This window comes from Ostrea edulis, chromosome 2, assembly GCF_947568905.1.
Source record: "Ostrea edulis chromosome 2, xbOstEdul1.1, whole genome shotgun sequence".
Classification (NCBI taxonomy): Eukaryota; Metazoa; Mollusca; class Bivalvia; order Ostreida; family Ostreidae; genus Ostrea; species Ostrea edulis.
Window position 1 is genome coordinate 3,185,614 of NC_079165.1, and position 20,603 is coordinate 3,206,216.

Here is a 20,603-nt window from a genome sequence, read left to right on the forward strand (position 1 = left end):
CTCTGCTTCAGGACTTTCTGTTTGCATATGATTGTGCCCTAGCAGCCACTTCCAAGGACGGCCTGCGAGAACTAATAGACAACCTGTCGGAGGCATGCGGTTCGTTTGGTCTCAAAATCAGTCTCAATAAATCAGAGGTACTCCATCAAACCAAGCTGCAATCAATGCCACAAGAGCCATGCATCAAGATCCAGGAGACACAATTGTAAAATGTAGATGCGTCCACCTATCTCGGCAGTCGCGTGACCTCCGATTGTAGCCTGGATAAGGAAATATCCAGTCGTCTGTCCAAAGATATTGCTTCCATAGGTCACCTCTGGACTAGACTGTGGAGTGAGCGCGGCCTAAAACTCAAAACTAAGGTAGTCGTCTAAAGAGCAGTTGTGCTAAAATCGTTACTGTACCGTTGCGAGACCTGGACCCTATATAGCCGCCACATAAAGCAACTGGGCCAATTCCATCAACGCTGTCTACACAAGATAATGGGTATCAAGTGGCAAGATATGATCACCCATGCAGAGGTGCTAAAGCATGCATCTACCTGGCATCGAAGCTTTGTTAAGGCTCAACTCATATAGACCGGTCATGTTATGAGAATGAGTAATGACCGTATCCCCAAACAGCTGTTCCTCTCGTTCCTCTCAGAGCTTGCTACGGGCACACGTAATCTCACAAAGCCTGTGACATCAAAGTCGATGGGTGGGAGTCCCTGGTCAAAGACCGTGACTCATGGAGGACTTCGGTCATCAAAGGTGTCAAGCTCTTTGAAATTACACGTCTTGATGGTCTGGAAGCGAAACGTCAGGCAAAAAAAGAGAAACAGCAGAGCACATCCTGCAACATAGTTTCTCCGCAGTGGGGAAAGACTCCGAAGTCACATGAGGCGAAACTGAAAGCATCGTCCATTCGACGGCTATCCAAGAAGAAAATAACGATATAACCTGTTATTGGGTCAAATGCTGTCTGACGTGTTTCATATGAATTGTTAGGTCATTCTTTACACACCGATTTTGACAACAAATTACTCCGTTTACCCGATCAAGATATAGACCTCGCGGCAAATGTGACCGGTCGACAGGGGATGCTTACTCCTCCTTAGCACTTTTGTATTCCTTATGAAAGGTGAAGATAACGAAGAATGACCAATCTGATAATTTCTATAAGGAATACAAAATAAGGAGTAGGGCAAACACGGACCCTGGATATACCAGAGGTGGGATCAGGTGCCTAGGGGGAGTAAGTAACCCCTGTAGACCGGTCACACCTGCCGTTATCCCTATGTCTTGATCAGGCAAACGGAGTAATCCGCAGTCAAAATCAGTGCGCCAAGAACGGCGGAAAACCGGCATGAAATACGCCAGCCAGCACCCCACCAAAAGACAGGATGCACTAGCAAACCAGATCACCACTACGACTATAGAATCTGCGAAACACTAGCTGCAATAATGTAGCCCTCTCTGATTTTTTTTTTTTTTTTTTTTTTAGGGAGAGGGCTACAACTCCTTAGGATCTCCGTAATGGTGCAAATGCGGGAGTGATTCACTCCCGCAACATTTGCGCTCATTCTAAACATTTCCTGACTTTCTTTAGGTAAATAAAATGATATTCTATGTTTCTTAGTCAATATATAAATTTACAACCTGCAACTTTAGATTTGTGAGGCTCTATTCTACCGTTTTCAACAATTTCGATAAATTCCAATTTCTCGATTCATATTTGTGCGCCATGTTTGAGGTACTGAAGTTTCAACTTCCGGTTGTCAAGTCATTTGCATATGCCATATAAGGTAGTATTTACATCAATGGACAAGTATGGAGGCGAAAGCTATTTCGTCGGTATTGAAAAGGTTTGAATTAAATATCAAGTTAAAAACCGAACAGCAGAGTGTAAATTCTTTCTGCAACAATATGATTTTCCTTTCTTTGTCGAAGTGGCTCGAGTAACTACATTTTCGCGCTGATTGTCAATGTTTAGGCTTTTCATTAGATCCACCTACGAGATCTCGCGATAACAAGCATGGCGGAGCAGACGAAGAATTTTGCATGCTGTACATTATATATAATGAAAAACACCTTTATTAGACATGCCCGAGCACAAAGTTGGTACTCCTTTTGGTGTAAACAACATTTGGGACTAATACACAGAGTTAATTATCGGTTATTCATAAAATTATTTTGCACCATTACGGAGATCCTATGGAATTGTAGCCCTATCCCGAAAACGTCAGAATAAAAAAACCCAATTGGATAGGGCTACATTATTGCAGCTAGCGAAACACTGACTCCAAACCGAAACCCCTACAACATCCGCCAGCAACCCGTCCCTACCCCAAAACCGACCACATGCAGAACAAACCGCTGCGCACCGAACCAGTCGATACATAAACACCATACGCAGGCGTCAATGGAACGCTGCCACACAATATACGGGAAGCCGACGACGGAGAAGCCGAAATCATCCCACCTGTCACTAAGTTAAGCTGCCAGTTTGCCGTCAACATTCACCATCAATAAAACATTCAAGTACGTAGCAGACGTGGAGGACCCTCAGGGCTGTGGTGTCCCTCGTCTCAAGCTCATAGGGATATATGGAGTTAGAGGATTTATTAGATTGATCACTGTTGTCTTCATCTTTTATAGGATTTATTAGATTGATCACTGTTCGTTATCTTCGCCTTTATAGTAGTTATGAGATTCATCAATGTTCGTTATCTTCACCTTTTATAGGAGTTATTAGATTGATCACTGTTCGTTATCTTCATCTTTTATAAGATTTATTAGATTGATCACTGTTCGTTATCTTCATCTTTTATAAGATTTATTAGATTGATCACTGTTCGTTATCTTCATCTTTTATAAGATTTATTAGATTGATCACTGTTCGTTGTCTTCAGTTTCTCATCGCTATTTTTTCGGGGGAGGACTAACTAAACATTTATAACGGGGTGGACTAACTGTTTACCTTTGTTTTCGGGGTGGATTAACTGCATAGCTATTTCTTTTTTCTTTTAATGTTTTACGTCTCGTCGAGAATTTACTACTAGTAGTAGTAATTAGGTTTGTATCTAACAAATTTAATAACTATCTTATTTTGTCGAGGGACATACAGCGGCGAACCACAACTGATCATGGAATGAACTTTGAAATGTTGATAGGTCTTTGTCTAAAATCAATATAGTTAATTAATTAGTGAGAGGGTCAAAGGTTTGTAACGAGGTCTATGCGAAATGAATTGATACTCTTTCCCCATTACTGGTTGTCTATAACAAAATTTAATGAACTCAAGACAGTGTCAGAAATTTTACCGTTTGGCTAATTTGCGTGAATCGCCATATTGGATTCCCGATAGTTAATGGCCGAACAAAGGATTATATAAGAAAATAATGATCAACAACTAATTTTTATGCTGCATATCTTGGATTTCGAAAATCCTAAAAAGGGGGCATTACATTCACGAACGAACTTCTGTTTTCCAACAATAGCAATAAAATGTGAAACGTATACAAAAGTGAAGGTTCCCAGAACAATTGAAACACGAGACGCAAATCACAGTTCACAGAAAAAGATCGCAAAATGCCATGAAATGTCACCTTAAAAGATAATAACAAATAGTCTGTTCATTGTTTGGGAAATCCTAAAGTTACATGTATTCATAGAAAGACTTTCATAAATAAACTTTGCTCAACATCTTTTACATTCTGGGTTAAATTCTGAAGGTTCGTCATTCGACAAAAAACCACCACCTCGGTGATTTTTTCACTAAAGAAATAAAGCATTCATGATGTCGCCACATACACATTAACTCAATGAAAGCTATATTCATTATGACTTCAAAAGGTTTGATCAGATCAATTCATACTACCCATAGTCCTCTGCGTCTCCGCACACAGAATACAAACGACCTCTGGCGGAAGTTTGCAGATAAATTCTGGTTATGTAGTCACATGACGCATTTTATCCAATGACAGAGCAGCATGTAATGATTGTTTTAACGCTTACCGAATATCATTTTCATTTTAACGGATTCGTTTATCTAAAATGATTAAGCATTTTTCCCCCCTATTTGTAAGGGGAAGCTTTCTTAAAATAATTTATAAAATCGTTTACTTTGAAATGTCATACTGAGAAAAACATATGTTCACATTATTAAAAAATGCAAGAATCATGTGTATGGCGATATTCATACTGTCCGACCTAATGTTGTAATGGTGTCCAAGAAAACGTAGGTCATTGTAAAAGCCGCGTGTATATGCAGTTTCGAGAAGAAGGCCGTGAACGTGAATCGAGATTTAGTGACCCGAAGAATATTACAAAAGCTTTGATGAATATATAGTGTTTGAACATTTTTAAAACACCCAGTTTTTGACAGTCCAGTTGCATTGAAAATTACACTACACACGACTAAGTTTGAAAGGAACAACAAATGACTGCGGTTTAACTTGACTTATGTGTATGCACAAGGTTTATTTTATTTCACATTTTGAAATAAATTAGTTTTCACGGGAAATATTGCTTGCACTCACGAACACGTCATTATCTGTCGAGGAAACTTAAGGTAAAAACTACCGTGTGCGTCATTATCTGTCGAGGAAACTAACAGGTAAAAACGATAATGCTGGTATTGTGTGCAGTAATAGCTATATCGTTGTTTGAAGACTGTTTGATGTAGCATTCCTCCCATTTATAACATTGATTCTCATCTATTTTAGATCAATTTCTGATTAATTATTAATCACTTTACACTAAATATAATTCATGATTCGTCTGCAGTGCGCTAGGCTTTTTTCTAGCTTGTTTTGGTACCCTTGGGTATAAAACACGTAAATAAAATTAGATAATCAAAAGATCTCATGTATAATTCATTCCTTTTCCTGTCTTTATTGCCAATAATTTTCGTCATCACGTCTTAGAATGTGATTACGTTGGATTGAAGAGCGAATTCTTCCACGCGTCAGATTCACTTATGGCGGTTCTGTGGATTACCCGTCTCTTTGCTTATAATTCTTCGATAAATGTCATGATTATGTTGTCTATGTTCAAATGAATATATACAGTTGACGGTTCAGCTTTTCACTATGTGTTATTTTTATCTTACAAGACATTAATGTAAACAAAATAATATAAAAAATTTAGTTTCCATCATCGTGACTATAGAAATCGTATAGCGTGAAGTGTGTAGGTGGGTTCATAGACCTTGTTTAAGATGAGTAGAGCTTCAGGCCTACGACGCTAACCTTCCACTCTCTTGTTCTATATTACAGTTCATTTACACAGTAACGATTTCCAATGGCGTACAAGAAACGTCCTCCACCCGTCAACCCAGTCACTAGAAGATGGACGGAAGGACGCTTTTTTAGCGATCTTGATCTGGAATTTTCAAACAAAATAAACTGCCGGGGCAAGAAAGACAGAAACGAGTGCGCCATTCAAAGAGTGTGCTATTTTAAAGATGGAAAGTACGTTATGTTTGACGAGAAAAACAGCAAAATAAAGTTATTTGATAGGGACTTCAACTTCCTGTTAGAGAGCGCAGTTCCGGCGGACTGCAGGGATATGGTATACACAAACGAAAACGAGATCGCTCTCACTCAGAAAGACGGTGTCATATTTGTCAATGTCGACGATCACCGATTCCGGAATTCCAGAAAGAAGTTCACTTTTCCAGAAAATTCTCAAGGTTTTGGAATGGCGTCTGGGAGATCACGTCTGTTCGTGACGTGTGATGTCATGAGCGTGAACGCATCTCTTAGAATTATTGATATGAAGGGAAGAATGAAAGTAAAAGTAGACAGCATAAAAGGCCTGACAGAAAATCGAGATTCTGGAGGATACACTCGGCCGTTCGGAAAATTTCTCTCCATCTCAGACCAATCCATTAAAGCTGGTTCAATATACCTGAGCGACACGGAAGGAAGTCGGATCGTTTGTTGTGATTTGGGCGGAAGCTTCCAGTGGGAGGTGCCTATGTATGACACGCCTTTTGGTGTGACGTCAGTCGGAGATTACGTCATTATGTGTCTCGATAGTAACCAGCTAGGACTGATTCATAAAGATGGAATCTTTGTCAAAACGTTTCCCGAGATGCATTTCAAACCAAAGAATCTGTTCTTTGATGTAAACAAAAACAAACTGCTTGTGACTGATTCCGAGACTTCAGATTTCATATATGCATATGACATAAAAATAACACAAACGAAATAAATTATTTCAATATGATGTCGATGACAATATGTACAGAACCATGTAATCTGTTAATTAACAAACAAAACTACCTTCATCCCACACATTATAATTTATTAAGCATCAAAGCATGGAATAAAACAGAGCGTGAATTCTATGTACATAGTAAATGGTTTGGTATGTTATTTCTTCAGATACATCACTTTTATACAGAAAGACTACCAACACATTACCCATCACTTCAATGCATGATGAATACAAAATGTTTTATGTGAGATTTCTCATACAGGAAATTAATTCTTCAAATGTAAACTGTACATATACATTAATGAATACACAAGTGTTTTCCAGATCTAAATAAATTACGATATAATGATTAAAAAAATTTCATTCAAAATGAAATTGTTCACGCCATGGAAATGCATTATGGGATTGGTACTACTTGCTGAAAGTAACAATGACAGTGCATGCTGGGAGAATGACATGGTGCCCCTACAGGATGATTTGGTTCTTGCAGCTGCCGCTCAGAGATTTGTCTGGTAACACCATAGTATTCAGTAATATCACCTCTGATGGTACCTGAACATTACTTCCTAAAAAGAAAAGCAATTTTTGCCACTATGAAATATATATACACATGCTATGGTGATTTCTGTAAAAGGAATTTGAGAAAAAATTAAATTAATAAAACTACTACTTACATGAAAAGTAAAAATAACAAACAGTTTTCAATTTCATAATTCCTATAAAGAATACAAAATTAAGAGGAGGACAAACACGGACCCTGAACAAACCAAAGGTGGGATCAGGGGACTACGAAGAGTAAGCATCCCCTTTGTATGGTCATATTCGTTGTGAGCCCTATATTCTTGATCAGGGTAACAGAGCAATCCATAATTAAAATCAGTGTGCCAAGAACGGCCTATCAATTCGTATGAAACACGTCAGACAGCATTTGACCCAATGATAGGTTGTATTGGCAAACTAGATGGTTATAAAGACCATAGAATTTGCAAAATGCTGACTTTAAATGAGACCCCTGTACTAACATAAATTAAACTGAAAACTCACCAATGACAGTGATGGAGGGGTTGAGCTTCCCTTCTGGTGTGAATGTGTCTTTGACATCGACCTTGGCAAATGGTTTGTTGGGGTTGGGGTCACTGGGTGTACCCTCGACACGAGTCCACGTTCCTATGGTAACATTCCAACCAATCACACTGTACAACACACAGCAGTGGTCCTACAAAAGAGACAATGGCAGACAATGAGAGATGTCAGTCCAATCGTCACTCAGCTTTAATACTAGAAAGGAAATACCTAATAATCTGAAGTTTCCATACACCTATTATGTTGAGTGTTTTTCATACATAAGAATTACTACCTTATTCAGGCAGTTTCCCCTCACAAAAATTCCCCCAAATGGTGCCAAAACTTCCAAAGAAGATTAAATGATTTCAACTATATAAAATAGCATCTTGATAAGGAAAATATTGGACAGCAACTAGATGTTTTCGTCACTGCATTTTTGGAACTTTGTATGTTGACTTTATGATGTACTTGTCATGTTGCATAATAAGGAAGCATAATATGTGAAAAGGTTGCAAAACAAAGCTATAGAGTAGTTATAAAAATCAATAGTTATGTATATGTAAATGCAATTTTTCAAACATGGAAGAATTCAACATTGAAAAATTCACAATATCCAAAAATGTTGATGATGTTTCCAAATCAACAGGGCATAAGGGTAGCTTTTAAAACTGGTGTGAAAAATACTGCATTGTAATCAATCCATTTCATACCTGTAAAACAGCACCCTCTAGAACAATCGATTCCCTCACTCGAGCTCCCTCACCAATCACTGCATGCTTACCAACACTTACATTCGGACCAAGCTAAAAGAGGGAAAATCAAAAGAAATACGTAATCAAATTACCAACACTTACATGTACATTCGGACCAAGCTAAAAGATGGAAAATCAAAAGAACATACATACACAATCAATATATTCTGGATGTATGGAAATTTACTCGTGACTGTAGTTTTTACAAACTCTGAGGCTGACTGACTGAATACAATATGAGGATAACTCCCATACAGCCCTAATTATATACATGTATATATACACAGGTGTACATGTAGTCCAATTTTCTGTGTAAAATGTATATATATATATATATATATATATATATATATATATAAAAAGAGAGAGAGGGGGGGGGGGGGGGGTATGTTTTATGTACTACTTATCAATATTCAGGTTCCCTAACATTTCATGGCCTGAGTGTTTTCACATATGATAACTATATATACTGTTTGGATTAGTTGATACACATACCACCGCTGTAGGGTGGACGTCGGCCGTTGGGTGGATATACACATCCCCGATGATCTGAGGCTTCAGTTCCCCATTCTTAGAAAGTCTCTCCGTGTGCCAGTCCTGGTACAAAGCTAGATAATGTCTGTTGGCATAGATAGCAGCTCTGAAAACAAGTTGGCATCTATCTATCAAAAACTATCTCTGTCAGGAAATTTTGTTCACAATTCACAAATGTATAACTTTTCATATGTACTATACAATTACATATTTATTCCTGGTTTGAGAGAAATATGATTTTTTGCAGAGACTTGGTTTAATTATTGAAGTTCAGTTTGTGTTTCTTGTGGAGTTTTGAAGTTGTGGGTATGTCCATACCACAAAAACAGTGAAAAGTAAAGGCTCGTGAAAAAATAAATGATTTCATGGTGAAGAATGGTTGTGTATTGTTTAATATTCCTCTCCAGAATTTTTCACTCATATGGAGATGTTAACATTGCCAGTGAAGGGCTGCAAAATTTAGGCCTATGCCCGGTGCTAACAACCTTTGAGCAGGGATGGATCTTCATCGTGCCACACCTGCTGTGACACAGGACCTTGGTTTTTGCAGTCTCATCCGAAGGACCACCCCATTTAATTACCTCTTACAACAAGCAAGGGGTACTGAGAGCCTATTCTAACCTGGACCCTCACAGGGATCATGGTGTGAAACATGGCATGCAACAGATCTAGCTCATGTCATTGTGATTTTAAATATTCTTTAAATCAAGTAATTTTACATTAAGTGATTTCATACACTGAATTGCTTATTTGAACTATACACTGTGTTTGACATTGAAAGAAATTTCTGTAAAACTGATAAAAATCATTCCTCCATTTTCTTAGTCACTTACCCTGAGGTTTTGATCTGACTCCAGAACCTGTCCGTGTGGTAGACATACAGCTTCCCTGAGCTGGCCATAGGAACGAAAATGTCCTGTTCCAGACGAATAACTTCCTTCAACTGCATGTTGGGATCACAGCTAAAAATAGAATTATTCCACATTCAAAACTCTGATACAACACAAATATAACATAAGATGCAATTAAACACGATTATAGTGAACCTCCAGGGCCAGAGAAAAACAGTTATTTATAACCAAACTTCAGTGTATCTAATAAAGTCATTATTTTCCTTTCAAAAAGGAACAAATTTCACTTCACAATACGCATGAATTCATTACAAGCTTGTTTGTTATAAGTATGTTTTACTGTTTGCATGAGAGACAACACATTATCATTTTACTTATCTTAAATAGTGAAGACATAATCAAACTTATGTTTCAGTAGCTTTGTTTATATAAATATTCATGTGATATATTAATGAGAATTTGTTTTAATTTATTAGTAAAAGTACTTGTACATGAACTGTACAACAACAGAAATGTCCCAGTATCCACATGGGGTCATTCTAAGGTTAGATTACAATGTCATGCTGTTACGAAAAAAAAATTTAATCCCAACACAACTGACTCATCTGCATGCTCTACAAGGATTTCCCAGACATACCCATATAACAAACAACAAAACACAGGACAAATTATCCATTACATCTAAACGCAAAATCGCACAGGTTTTTTTTTTCAAATCTACATGTACAAAGTACATCTTTTTTTAAAATTTACATAGATATGTACACAAATTGAATAAAACATTGAATGGTTACTATTACACATGTTGTCCATTACAACAATTATCATCCCCTTTTCACCAAGTTGACAATGAGTAAATACCTGAACAAAACATTTAGTGCATCAGATTTTAACTGTAGAGAAATGATCAATACTTACTCAAATTTATGAGACCTCAAAATTAGAATTTCAGTTCAAAATCAATCTGGAGTATTTCATTCACAAATTAAAAAAAAAAGATAACCGTGGAAAACAAAACATGGCATTTCTGCATACATAGCATCTAAGTCAATGTACGTGGCACTCTTAGCCAAAAAAATATCGAGCAAATAAAATCATGCGAAATTACCCAGAGCACCATTCATTGCCTGTAAGGAAACTGAAAATAACGGTATTTATATTTCGTTCCATGTACATCACAAGCTATAAATAATACTGTTCGATCCTTCTACTCAGTGCAATAGAAGAGAAAAAGCAAAATGAGACGTAACTCCAGGTTTTCATATGTATTTCTGTACTGTTTTGAAATAACTACCAGGTAAATAAATATATGTATATAAATTCTCTAAAAACAAGCTAAATCTATGAATTCCACAGGATTAATATAAATATGTGAATTTCCCAGGAACAAGCTACATAGCAATGCAGAATGTAATAAATTCACTTAGTACCTTTTGTGTTATCAATCATTTTGCATAAAGTTCATCGAAGAAAGTAATAAGACAAAAGTAATATTAATATTCTCTTTAACTGAATTAAAAATATCAATAATAGTTGGGCAGAATTATCATATTTTGTGTCGATGCAGAGGTGTGAAAAGTCTACTGGATGCTTACTCCTCCTAGTCACCTGATCCCACCTCTGGTGAGTTCGTGTTTGCCCTAATCGTAATTAGGTATTTTTTACAGGATTGATGAGATTGATCACTGTTGGTTATTTCACTTTTTCATTAATTCATGATATCATTGTTTCATATACATGTACATTTGTATGACCATAATTATTACATTTTGCATTATCACATTTTGCATTGAGATCGATGCAAAATGTAATAAACATGAAATCTATGGTTATGAAATCTGCATCAGTGACTATCTTAATATATTATTTGAGTTTAATATGTACATAGTATTCATTATTTTAAAATCAAAGGCCTCAAGGGCTGCAGAGTCGACTCATCTGCGATTTCCAACAAGGGGTGGGGGTATACAGCACCGTCTTATAAGCTTTAATTCTGAATCTTTAAGTATGGTAAAACATGCGTATTATGCTTAACTAGATATCTTTGGAAATGCAACGTCACAAACTAGGAACATGACACATCGGCTAGAGGAATTTAACCATAAAAGCTTAACAAATTGTGTGAACATAAAAGTTAAAGATCAAAGGTCACTATGCCGGGTACCCAGCACATCTACATGAGATGATCATTTATTGGTACTTGTATGTCAATTATTAAAAGCCTACTGCAAAAGACAAAACAGTAACAGCCCTGACACGATTTGTAGCAGGTATCTATACAAAATATTCTCTTGAAGTCTTCAAATATCTTGATTGCCTCTTCTTTCATTCTGTTTACACGAAGTATTCCCGCAAAAATGTACCATGTGCGTACGTAAATGATGTTAACTCGTTCGTTGTTTATTTATTTAAACAAAGCAAATATAGAATTTGTTAATTCATTTCAGATATATTTTCGTCAGAATTCTGTTAGAATAATGGATTTACATGTGGAATAACACTGTTAATGTGAGTGTAAGGAACGATAACTCTGGGTAGAGATTGAACAATGTACATACAATGTAACGCATTCATGCGCTTTCATGTTGTCTCCAAACCAAATGATAAAGAAAATATCATTACAGTTAGGTAACACTGCTTTTAAATGCAAGAACACAATAACCAATACTTTGTTTAAACCAACGAAATTGATATGCACAATATTTCCCATATTTTGCCGAAATTTCAATGACCAGAGATTAAGAACTATTGCATTATCTAGTGTATGTATAAACAATGGTTTGTAATCAAAATTCAAAATGCAGTGCCGGTGATAACAGGGGTCTTCTCGAGCCGACTCAAAAAAACAAAACAAAAAAACACTAGATAAAAAATGAATTGCATTTATTACATTGTCAAGATCAATGCAAAATATAATCATGCAAATAGTAATAATGGAGTTTATCACATTTTGCATTGCTACAGAGCTAGTTTTACCACTGAATCTATTCCCTACATCCTTGCTATTATGAGCTAATCTTTAAATAGCTACAATACTAAGGTTGAAAATAAGTAGAACAGTTACATTGTTACTTGTCACTCAGCTACACAGTTATCTCCCTTACTTGTAATTGTCATAAGTAGATCAGTTACATTGTTACTTGTCACTCAGCTACACAGTTATCTCCCTTACTTGTAATTGTCATAAGTAGATCAGTTACATTGTTACTTGTCACACAGTTACACAGTTATCTCCCTTACTTGTAATTGTCATAAGTAGAACAGTTACATTGTTACTTGTCACACAGCTACACAGTTATCTCCCTTACTTGTAATTGTCATAAGTAGATCAGTTACATTGTTACTTGTCACTCAGCTACACAGTTATCTCCCTTACTCGTAATTGTCATAAGTAGATCAGTTACATTGTTACTTGTCACTCAGCTACACAGTTATCTCCCTTACTTGTAATTGTCATAAGTAGATCAGTTACATTGTTACTTGTCACTCAGCTACACAGTTATCTCCCTTACTTGTAATTGTCATAAGTAGATCAGTTACATTGTTACTTGTCACACAGCTACACAGTTATCTCCCTTACTTGTAATTGTCATAAGTAGATCAGTTACATTGTTACTTGTCACACAGTTACACAGTTATCTCCCTTACTTGTAATTGTCATAAGAAGAACAGTTACATTGTTACTTGTCACACAGTTACACAGTTATCTCCCTTACTTGTAATTGTCATAAGTAGAACAGTTACATTGTTACTTGTCACACAGTTACACAGTTATCTCCCTTACTTGTAATTGTCATAAGTAGAACAGTTACATTGTTACTTGTCACACAGTTACACAGTTATCTCCCTTACTTGTAATTGTCATAAGTAGAACAGTTACATTGTTACTTGTCACACAGTTACACAGTTATCTCCCTTACTTGTAATTGTCATAAGTAGATCAGTTACATTGTTACTTGTCAAACAGCTACATAGTTATCTCCCTTACTTGTAATTGTCCTCCTGGTTTTTCTTGAAGATTTTTTCCAGGGTACAGAAGATGTCCGGGGAGAAGAGATAGACCCCTGCATTAATGGTTGTGCTGATGTACGTCTCCGGCTTCTCTACATAATGGAGGACCTACAATACACAGTGCATGTGATCAACTGAAAACCGGATTTATAACTAGTCAAATAAAAACCGGATTTATAACTAGTCAAATAAAAAAAACCAGATTTATAACTAGTCAAATAAAAACCGGATTTATAACTAGTCAAATAAAAACTGGATTTACAACTAGTCAAATAAAAACCGAATTTATAACTAGTCAAACAAGAGGCCCAAGGACCACATCACTCACCTGAGTTACCTTGGCCCATATCTAAAGACTTTCCATATATATTTGCATGTAAAACCTTAGTCAGTATTGTGGCCCCAACCTACCCCTGGAGGCCATGATTTTTACAAACTTGAATCTGGACTATGTCAGGAAGCTTTCATGTAAATCTCAGCTCCTCTGGCCCATTGGTTCTTGAGAGGATGAGTTTTAAAGATTTTTTCTATTTATTCCCAATTTCCCATGTAAAACTTTGATCCCCTATTCAATTGTGGCCCCGATCTACCCCCGGGGGCCATGATTTGAACAAACTTGAATATGGACTATGTCAGGAAGCTTTCATATAAATTTCAGCTCTTCTGGCTCATTGGTTCTTGAGAAGAAGATTTTTAAAGATTTTCCCTATATATTTCTATGTAAAACTTTGATTCCTTATTGTGGCCCCAAACTACCCCCGGGGGCCATGATTTGAACAAACTTGAATCTGGACTATGTCAGGAAGCTTTCATGTAAATCTCAGCTCCTCTGGCCCATTGGTTCTTGAGAGGATGAGTTTTAAAGATTTTTTCTATTTATTCCCAATTTCCCATGTAAAACTTTGATCCCCTATTCAATTGTGGCCCCGATCTACCCCCGGGGGCCATGATTTGAACAAACTTGAATATGGACTATGTCAGGAAGCTTTCATATAAATTTCAGCTCTTCTGGCTCATTGGTTCTTGAGAAGATGATTTTTAAAGATTTTACTATATATTTCTATGTAAAACTTTGATCCCCTATTGTGACCCCAATCTACCCCCGGAGGCCATGATTTGAACAAACTTGAATATGCACTATGTCAGGAAGCTTTCATGAAAATTTCAGCTCCTCTGGCCCAGTGGTTCTTGAGAAAAAGATTTTTAAATGACCCCACCCTATTTTTGCATTTTTGTGATTATCTCCCCTCAAAAGAAAACTGGACATGTAACTTTTTAGTGAAATAATTCTTTTCTAATAATGTATCAGTTTTATGGAGGTCACTCTTAGTTTCCTTCATTTAAGTTTCCTAAAGATAGGACATACATAAATCACAAAAACATTGTCAAACTTTAATTCAAAATAGAATAGCATAATTTATTCATATAGTGTGTGAGTTCTTACCTCATGAGTACTTTTGTTTTCCACTATGCAACCATAATTCAAAGATTGCTGTCTGGTAGCCTAAGAAACATAAAATACGTTTCACATTACAAAGAAAGCATAAAAACAAAATCACCATTGTGCTTGTATTAAAACTTACAAATTTTTTAAAACAATACATATTTATCTGTTTAATGCAGAATAAAGAACCAAATCTTGTTAGATTACTATGTCACTTAAAGTTTAAATATCATGTAGAGAAATATGCTGCAATTCAAGCATTTAAAATACATAACTTTGATAAAATATGGATGAAGTGGGAAAATATTTTTGCAATTGATTAATTATTACTACATGTACTTGTCATTATTTTTAGTACATGTATTATTGTTATTATTATTACTTTCACTATTGTACAGCAAGTAACCTAAACCACAGGGAGATGTATGCATGTATGAAAGGTATGTTTGTGTAAGTGTTTGATGTATTGTATGAAACCAAAAAAATAAATAAATTATAAAAAAAAAAAAACTTACAAATTCAATAAATAATTAAAGTTTAATTGTTGCATATGTAAAGAAAAGAAATTTGAAATGCATTTTTAAAAATAATGGAAGACAAGTTATACATGTATTTTTAAATATGTCCATGTCTCACTATATGTTTATTTTGGAAAGCAAGTATTGCCATTTATGAATACATCACGCAAATTCTAATTGGAATAAATTATATCCCACCACCATTTAAATGATAATCAGTAATGCATATTCATCATCTGTGACATTTGTTAGCGAGTTTGCCCATGAGTGATGAGCAGAAAGTTAAATTCAGCCAGGATTATCTCTGTTCCCTGCATTGTACAGTGTCAATCGGATAATGAGCTCGTCCTTTTCAGCAACTGGTAAGAAGACTCGGATGTGGATCGGCGCAAAAATTGCATCAAATCGATGTATTTCTTCGTCGGAAGCGCGCCTGTGGATGAAGTTAAAAGGCCAGAACCAAATCCCTGTATAATGTGTTATTTAGATTTTCACCACAGATTCGGTTTTGGTATCATTAACGTCTTATTCACTCTAATACATAAACATATAAGTGGAAATTGATAGCATTAGAATACCTTAAATATGTATGATATCTTAGATGCATTTGAAAGTTTGTGTTTCATATTGTAACATACGACTGTGACATCATAGTTGCATTTGTGTACACATGGCAACAGACTCTGATGGCATCCATCCACATATGAAGTTCATTTGCGGTTACAGAAATAGCCGAGTAGTTATGATTTGTACATTGTGATAGAAAGTTATATTCAGCCAGGATTACCTCTGTTTTCAGTATTGTACAGTGTGATAGAAAGTTAAATTTAGCCAGGATTACCTCTGTTCTCAGTATTGTACAGTGTGATAGAAAGTTAAATTTAGCCAGGATTACCTCTGTTCCCAGTATTGTACAGTGTGATCCTCCCCCTTTCTGTACTGTGAAGGACAACATCTCCTTGAGAGGGAAATCCCCACATACATCTGAATTCATGACAAAGAAGCTGTCAGGATTCCCAGCCAAAATCTGGTCTCTAAAGTGATATAGCCCTCCTGCTGTACCCAAGCCTGTATATTCCTGTAAGTATCTACAACAGAACATATGATATAATGTCATGTACATTTCGCACTTTCTTAGTGGTTCTATATCATGAAAAGGTGAAGATAACGAACTGTGATCAATCTTATAACTCCTATAAGCAATACAAAATCAAGAGTTGAGCAAACACGGACCCCTGGATATACCAGAGGTAGGATCAGGTGCCTAGGAGGAGTAAGCATCCCCTGTCAACCAGTCACATCCTCCGTGAGCCCTATATCTTGATCAGGTAAACGGAGTAATCTGCAGTCAAAGCCAGGATATAAAGATGGCCTAACAATGCATGAGTATGAAACACATCAGACAACATTTGATCCAATGATAGGTTGTATTGGCAAACTAGATCATTATAACGACCACAGAATTTGCAAATTGCTGACTTTAAACAAGACTGTTGAAACCCCCGCACCAGCAACTTGTTTGTCAGTAGCCTGCTTAAATTTAAAAACTGATCATAGTTCACAGTAAGTTAATACTGTAAGTGGAATTTTTTTAGCAAGACACAAATTTAGCTTTATATATATTTATTTATTGGTGACTTTATAATGCCAGGGAAGATAACTATTACTTGCAATATGGAATAAATTGTTAGCAATATGCAATTTTAGCCTTATCATCAGTACAAGAAAGACCAAACTACTCAAGGCAAATACAAACAACCAGACCAGTCTCAAAGTCAAAATCAATTCCTCTGGAAGAAGTCGACTCCTTCACATATCTTGGCAGTATCATGGGCGGTCAGGGAGGCTCTGAACAAGACATCAAAAGCCGAATAGGAAAAGCAAGAACAGTCTTCAGAATGATGATAACTATCTGGAGAGCAGGCAATATTACTTTGAACACCAAAATCAGGTTATTCAACTCCAATGTCAAGACGATCCTATTGTACAGCTGCAAGGCTTGGAAAACCACCAAACACCTTATTAACAAGCTACAAGTCTTTATCAACAAATGCCTTAGACAAATACTGAAGATTAGATGGCCTGAAAAGATAACCAACGTGGATCTATGAGAGAAGACCAAACAGCAGCCCATAGAGTCGGAGCTTAAAAAACGGAAATGGAGCTGGATAGGCCACACTTTACGAAAGCCAGCTAACTCCATCACCAGACAAAGCGTTACAGTGGAACCCTCAGGGAAAAAGGAAAGTAGGAAGGCCAAGAAACACCTGGAGATGAAATGTCCATGCAGAAATGGAGTCTGAGGGATATAGGTGGCAAGACCTGGCCAGACTGGCACAAAACAGAACCAGATGGAGGAGTGTTGTTGGTGGCCTATGTACCACACAGGTACCACAGGCATAAGCAAGTAAGCATGCAATTTTAGCGATCTTGGCATCCTCACTAATAATGCCAAAATTAAATCCTCGTTAAAACTTCTGCTTATACGATGTATATAATTTATCCTCCTTTAGTATAGTGGTTCTGTGACATAATGAACAGCAGTTTTGCTTGACAAGAGAGTGGCCCTGGGTTCGAACCCGCAGACTACTCTATGTGAAAAATTTGAACACTGCAAAAAATAAGACACAAAAGAAACGGCACCTACTTAATAGTCTTTGGTTCCGTATGAAAATTAAGTTAGGGTATCAAATATACAGGAAGAATAAAAGATTACCTGACTTGGATTTTAAATTCTTGCTGGACACTACTGATGAACTTATTCAAGGCATCATTAGGCTGGTAGAACCCGATCAATATCACCTCCCTCATATGTGGAACCTTTAAAAAGTCATATCATGTTGTGTATTCTGAACATAAGTATTTGTAAACCTTTTCTTAATCAATGGTATATCTAATATATATAATATTTATACTTCTTTTTATCTACCTCATTGTATGTAGTTGTTATAAACTACTGAGTCATCATTTTCCCCAAATTTTGTTTTTTACTTTTAATGATCAAAATCTACTGTTGTTATTTGAACAAATATTGGGGTATGTTATTGTTTACAAAGTTTTCAAAATAAATGGATATCAATCAAAGTTTATTCATGGCTTTAACCTTCACTTTTGAGTATGAGTACGATTTTGAGCACAGACTTTGAGTATGAAAATGTGCTCAAAAAAGTTTTATAACCTGCAGACCTGAGCGCCTGTGTGTTAAACAGACTTTTACTAACCTTACTGCATGCTTCAATGTGATGATAAATTATAGGATACCCAGCAACAGGAAATAAGGGTTTTGGAAGCTCAAGTGACAGGGGCCGAAAGCGAGTACCTTTAAAAACAGAGAACTCATTTTAGAATAACTCGTACATTATTTTGATCTTGATAACACTCTCTAAAATTGGTTGCATCAGTTATGTGTATGAAACATGGTACTTGAATATAATTACAGATTAACAAATCACTCAACAGTGTTCTCCACCAGAAGGAAATCATGTCTGCTTGAACAATTTTCAGAACTAGATTTCGAAAATAGTTTACTGAAATTTTTACTGTGTACCTGGGCTTTCAATAAGGGGCAGTGGGAGGCAATTTTCCACCATTTCAATGATCGGAATTCATCCCTTCAAATTTCATAATTTGCAAAAATTAACTAATTGGAAATTACTCTAAAACAGCCTCTTCAAATGGCTAAATTCACCACTTCACTTTAAAGTTATTGAAAGCCTTGCTACATACATGTCTGGTTTCAACCTATGTAACAAATGGGATTTAGATGGTATACATAAAAGCAGTAAAAGTTAACATTGTTCATCAAGATTTGTAAAATTGTGCGTAGAATTGAAACTAGGTTTGAGCAATTAGAAAAAAATTGCAATGTCCACAGTCAGGTTGAAAACCCATGGGTTCAGTGAAGATCCCCTAATGAATTGCAGGCAAAGTATGCATTCTATTGGAGTGGTCTAATCACTGTTGAACATCTAGCATACTACTGTTGTGTCGATAACAGCATGTCACTTTGTTCACATGCAAATTTCACTCACTGATTGGCCATTTGGTTTCAACAAAAATGAGATTGGATGACCACACGACGCCATTTTCTCAGTGTGATTGGTCATTAAGAATAAATGTAAAGCCTGTTTCACTGAAATCTATGAAAAGCCTAACCCAAATATTTGCCCTCAATCAAGCAAAGTGACACACAAAATGAAGTATTTCATGGAGTCCATGTGTTCAAGTTACTGGTAGATATTGTTCAGACCCATCTCACTCTTTATTTCTGTAAAAAGTGCAAACTGGGATACAAAAGATTGGACCTTAAAAGTCTCCTGACATGTGCTCTACTTACTATCGTTCCAATAATGAGGCGTAGCTGAAACCAGCTAGTATGATTGTTTTCATGTGCTAACTCTATATATTTCTATATTAATCCATTAAACAATTATACAAGTTGGCCTATGTAATGAATTTCATTATTGTGAAATGGATTTCAGACTCCTTCCCTCTTACGCAGCAACTTTGTCTTTGATATGAAATTTCTTGACTGTGTTGTCAATTCTATAGACAATTTGTGTCATGTTGAGTGTGTGTCGCACTTATTCAGCATTGCAAGGAGTTTGCCATTTTTTTCAATAAAGACACCAAAACACCTGTTTATGGTAATGTTTACTTTCTCGCTAAAGAGGCATAATCGCGTTATAAGGGAAGTGTTCCCAACCTGTTGAGTTGATAGAGTGGTCGAGTTGATTGTTACAATGATCAGCTAGTTGATTCAACTACCAAAAGTGCTGATTGCTAAAAAATGTGTTTCGGGTTTTATATCCACTGTCTGCCCCCTCCCTCACAAACATTTGCGTCTTTATCAAAGGTGTTTGATTAGGGCTTATGCAATTTAACTGGGTGTTCTTGGGCGAGGCAGACCAAAAATCAAATGTAGTCGGGACATCGCGTTTTGCATTTTCGTCTTTTCTTCTACATCGTCACGAGAAATATTCGAGTGCAAATACAGAATGAATGTTACCTTTCATTGGCCCTCCAATCAGGATTATGGTCTTGATCATGGTTGCTAAATAAACTAAGTGGAGACACTACACGTCAAGAAAAAGAAAATTCGGAAACTTGACTATCTCACTAAAATTCAAACAAACTCGTATAGACATTAGAATTCCGGAAAATGTGTTGGCCCATAAAACTGAACTTGCCTAGATTGGAAAAAATAAGAAGTAGAGGCATTT

At 36.3% G+C, this 20,603-nt stretch overlaps 2 protein-coding genes across 4 annotated transcripts; one reads left to right on the plus strand and one right to left on the minus strand.

Annotated features, from left to right (window-relative positions):
- The first annotated feature begins 4,538 nt into the window (after positions 1-4,538).
- LOC130052415 (uncharacterized) lies at positions 4,539-6,395 on the plus strand. Its single transcript, XM_056157307.1, has 2 exons — positions 4,539-4,599; positions 5,261-6,395. The coding sequence occupies exon 2, from the start codon at positions 5,286-5,288 to the stop codon at positions 6,198-6,200; it is 915 nt and encodes a 304-aa protein (XP_056013282.1). The 5' UTR covers positions 4,539-4,599; positions 5,261-5,285; the 3' UTR covers positions 6,201-6,395.
- LOC125681017 (mannose-1-phosphate guanyltransferase alpha-A-like) lies at positions 6,277-20,516 on the minus strand. Of its 3 annotated transcripts, none has more exons than XM_056157304.1 (12): positions 20,390-20,516; positions 18,603-18,700; positions 18,098-18,201; positions 16,277-16,469; positions 14,864-14,923; positions 13,397-13,527; positions 10,517-10,546; positions 9,391-9,519; positions 8,519-8,663; positions 7,982-8,074; positions 7,251-7,422; positions 6,277-6,772 (listed from the first exon to the last, which is right to left on the minus strand). In XM_056157304.1, the coding sequence occupies exons 1-12, from the start codon at positions 20,427-20,429 to the stop codon at positions 6,672-6,674; spliced, it is 1,296 nt and encodes a 431-aa protein (XP_056013279.1). In that variant the 5' UTR covers positions 20,430-20,516; the 3' UTR covers positions 6,277-6,671. The 3 variants fall into 3 exon arrangements, with proteins under 3 accessions (XP_056013279.1, XP_056013281.1, XP_056013280.1); XM_056157306.1 differs by lacking the exon at positions 20,390-20,516 and adding an exon at positions 20,087-20,146; XM_056157305.1 differs by lacking the exon at positions 10,517-10,546.
- Positions 20,517-20,603: the final 87 nt, after the last annotated feature.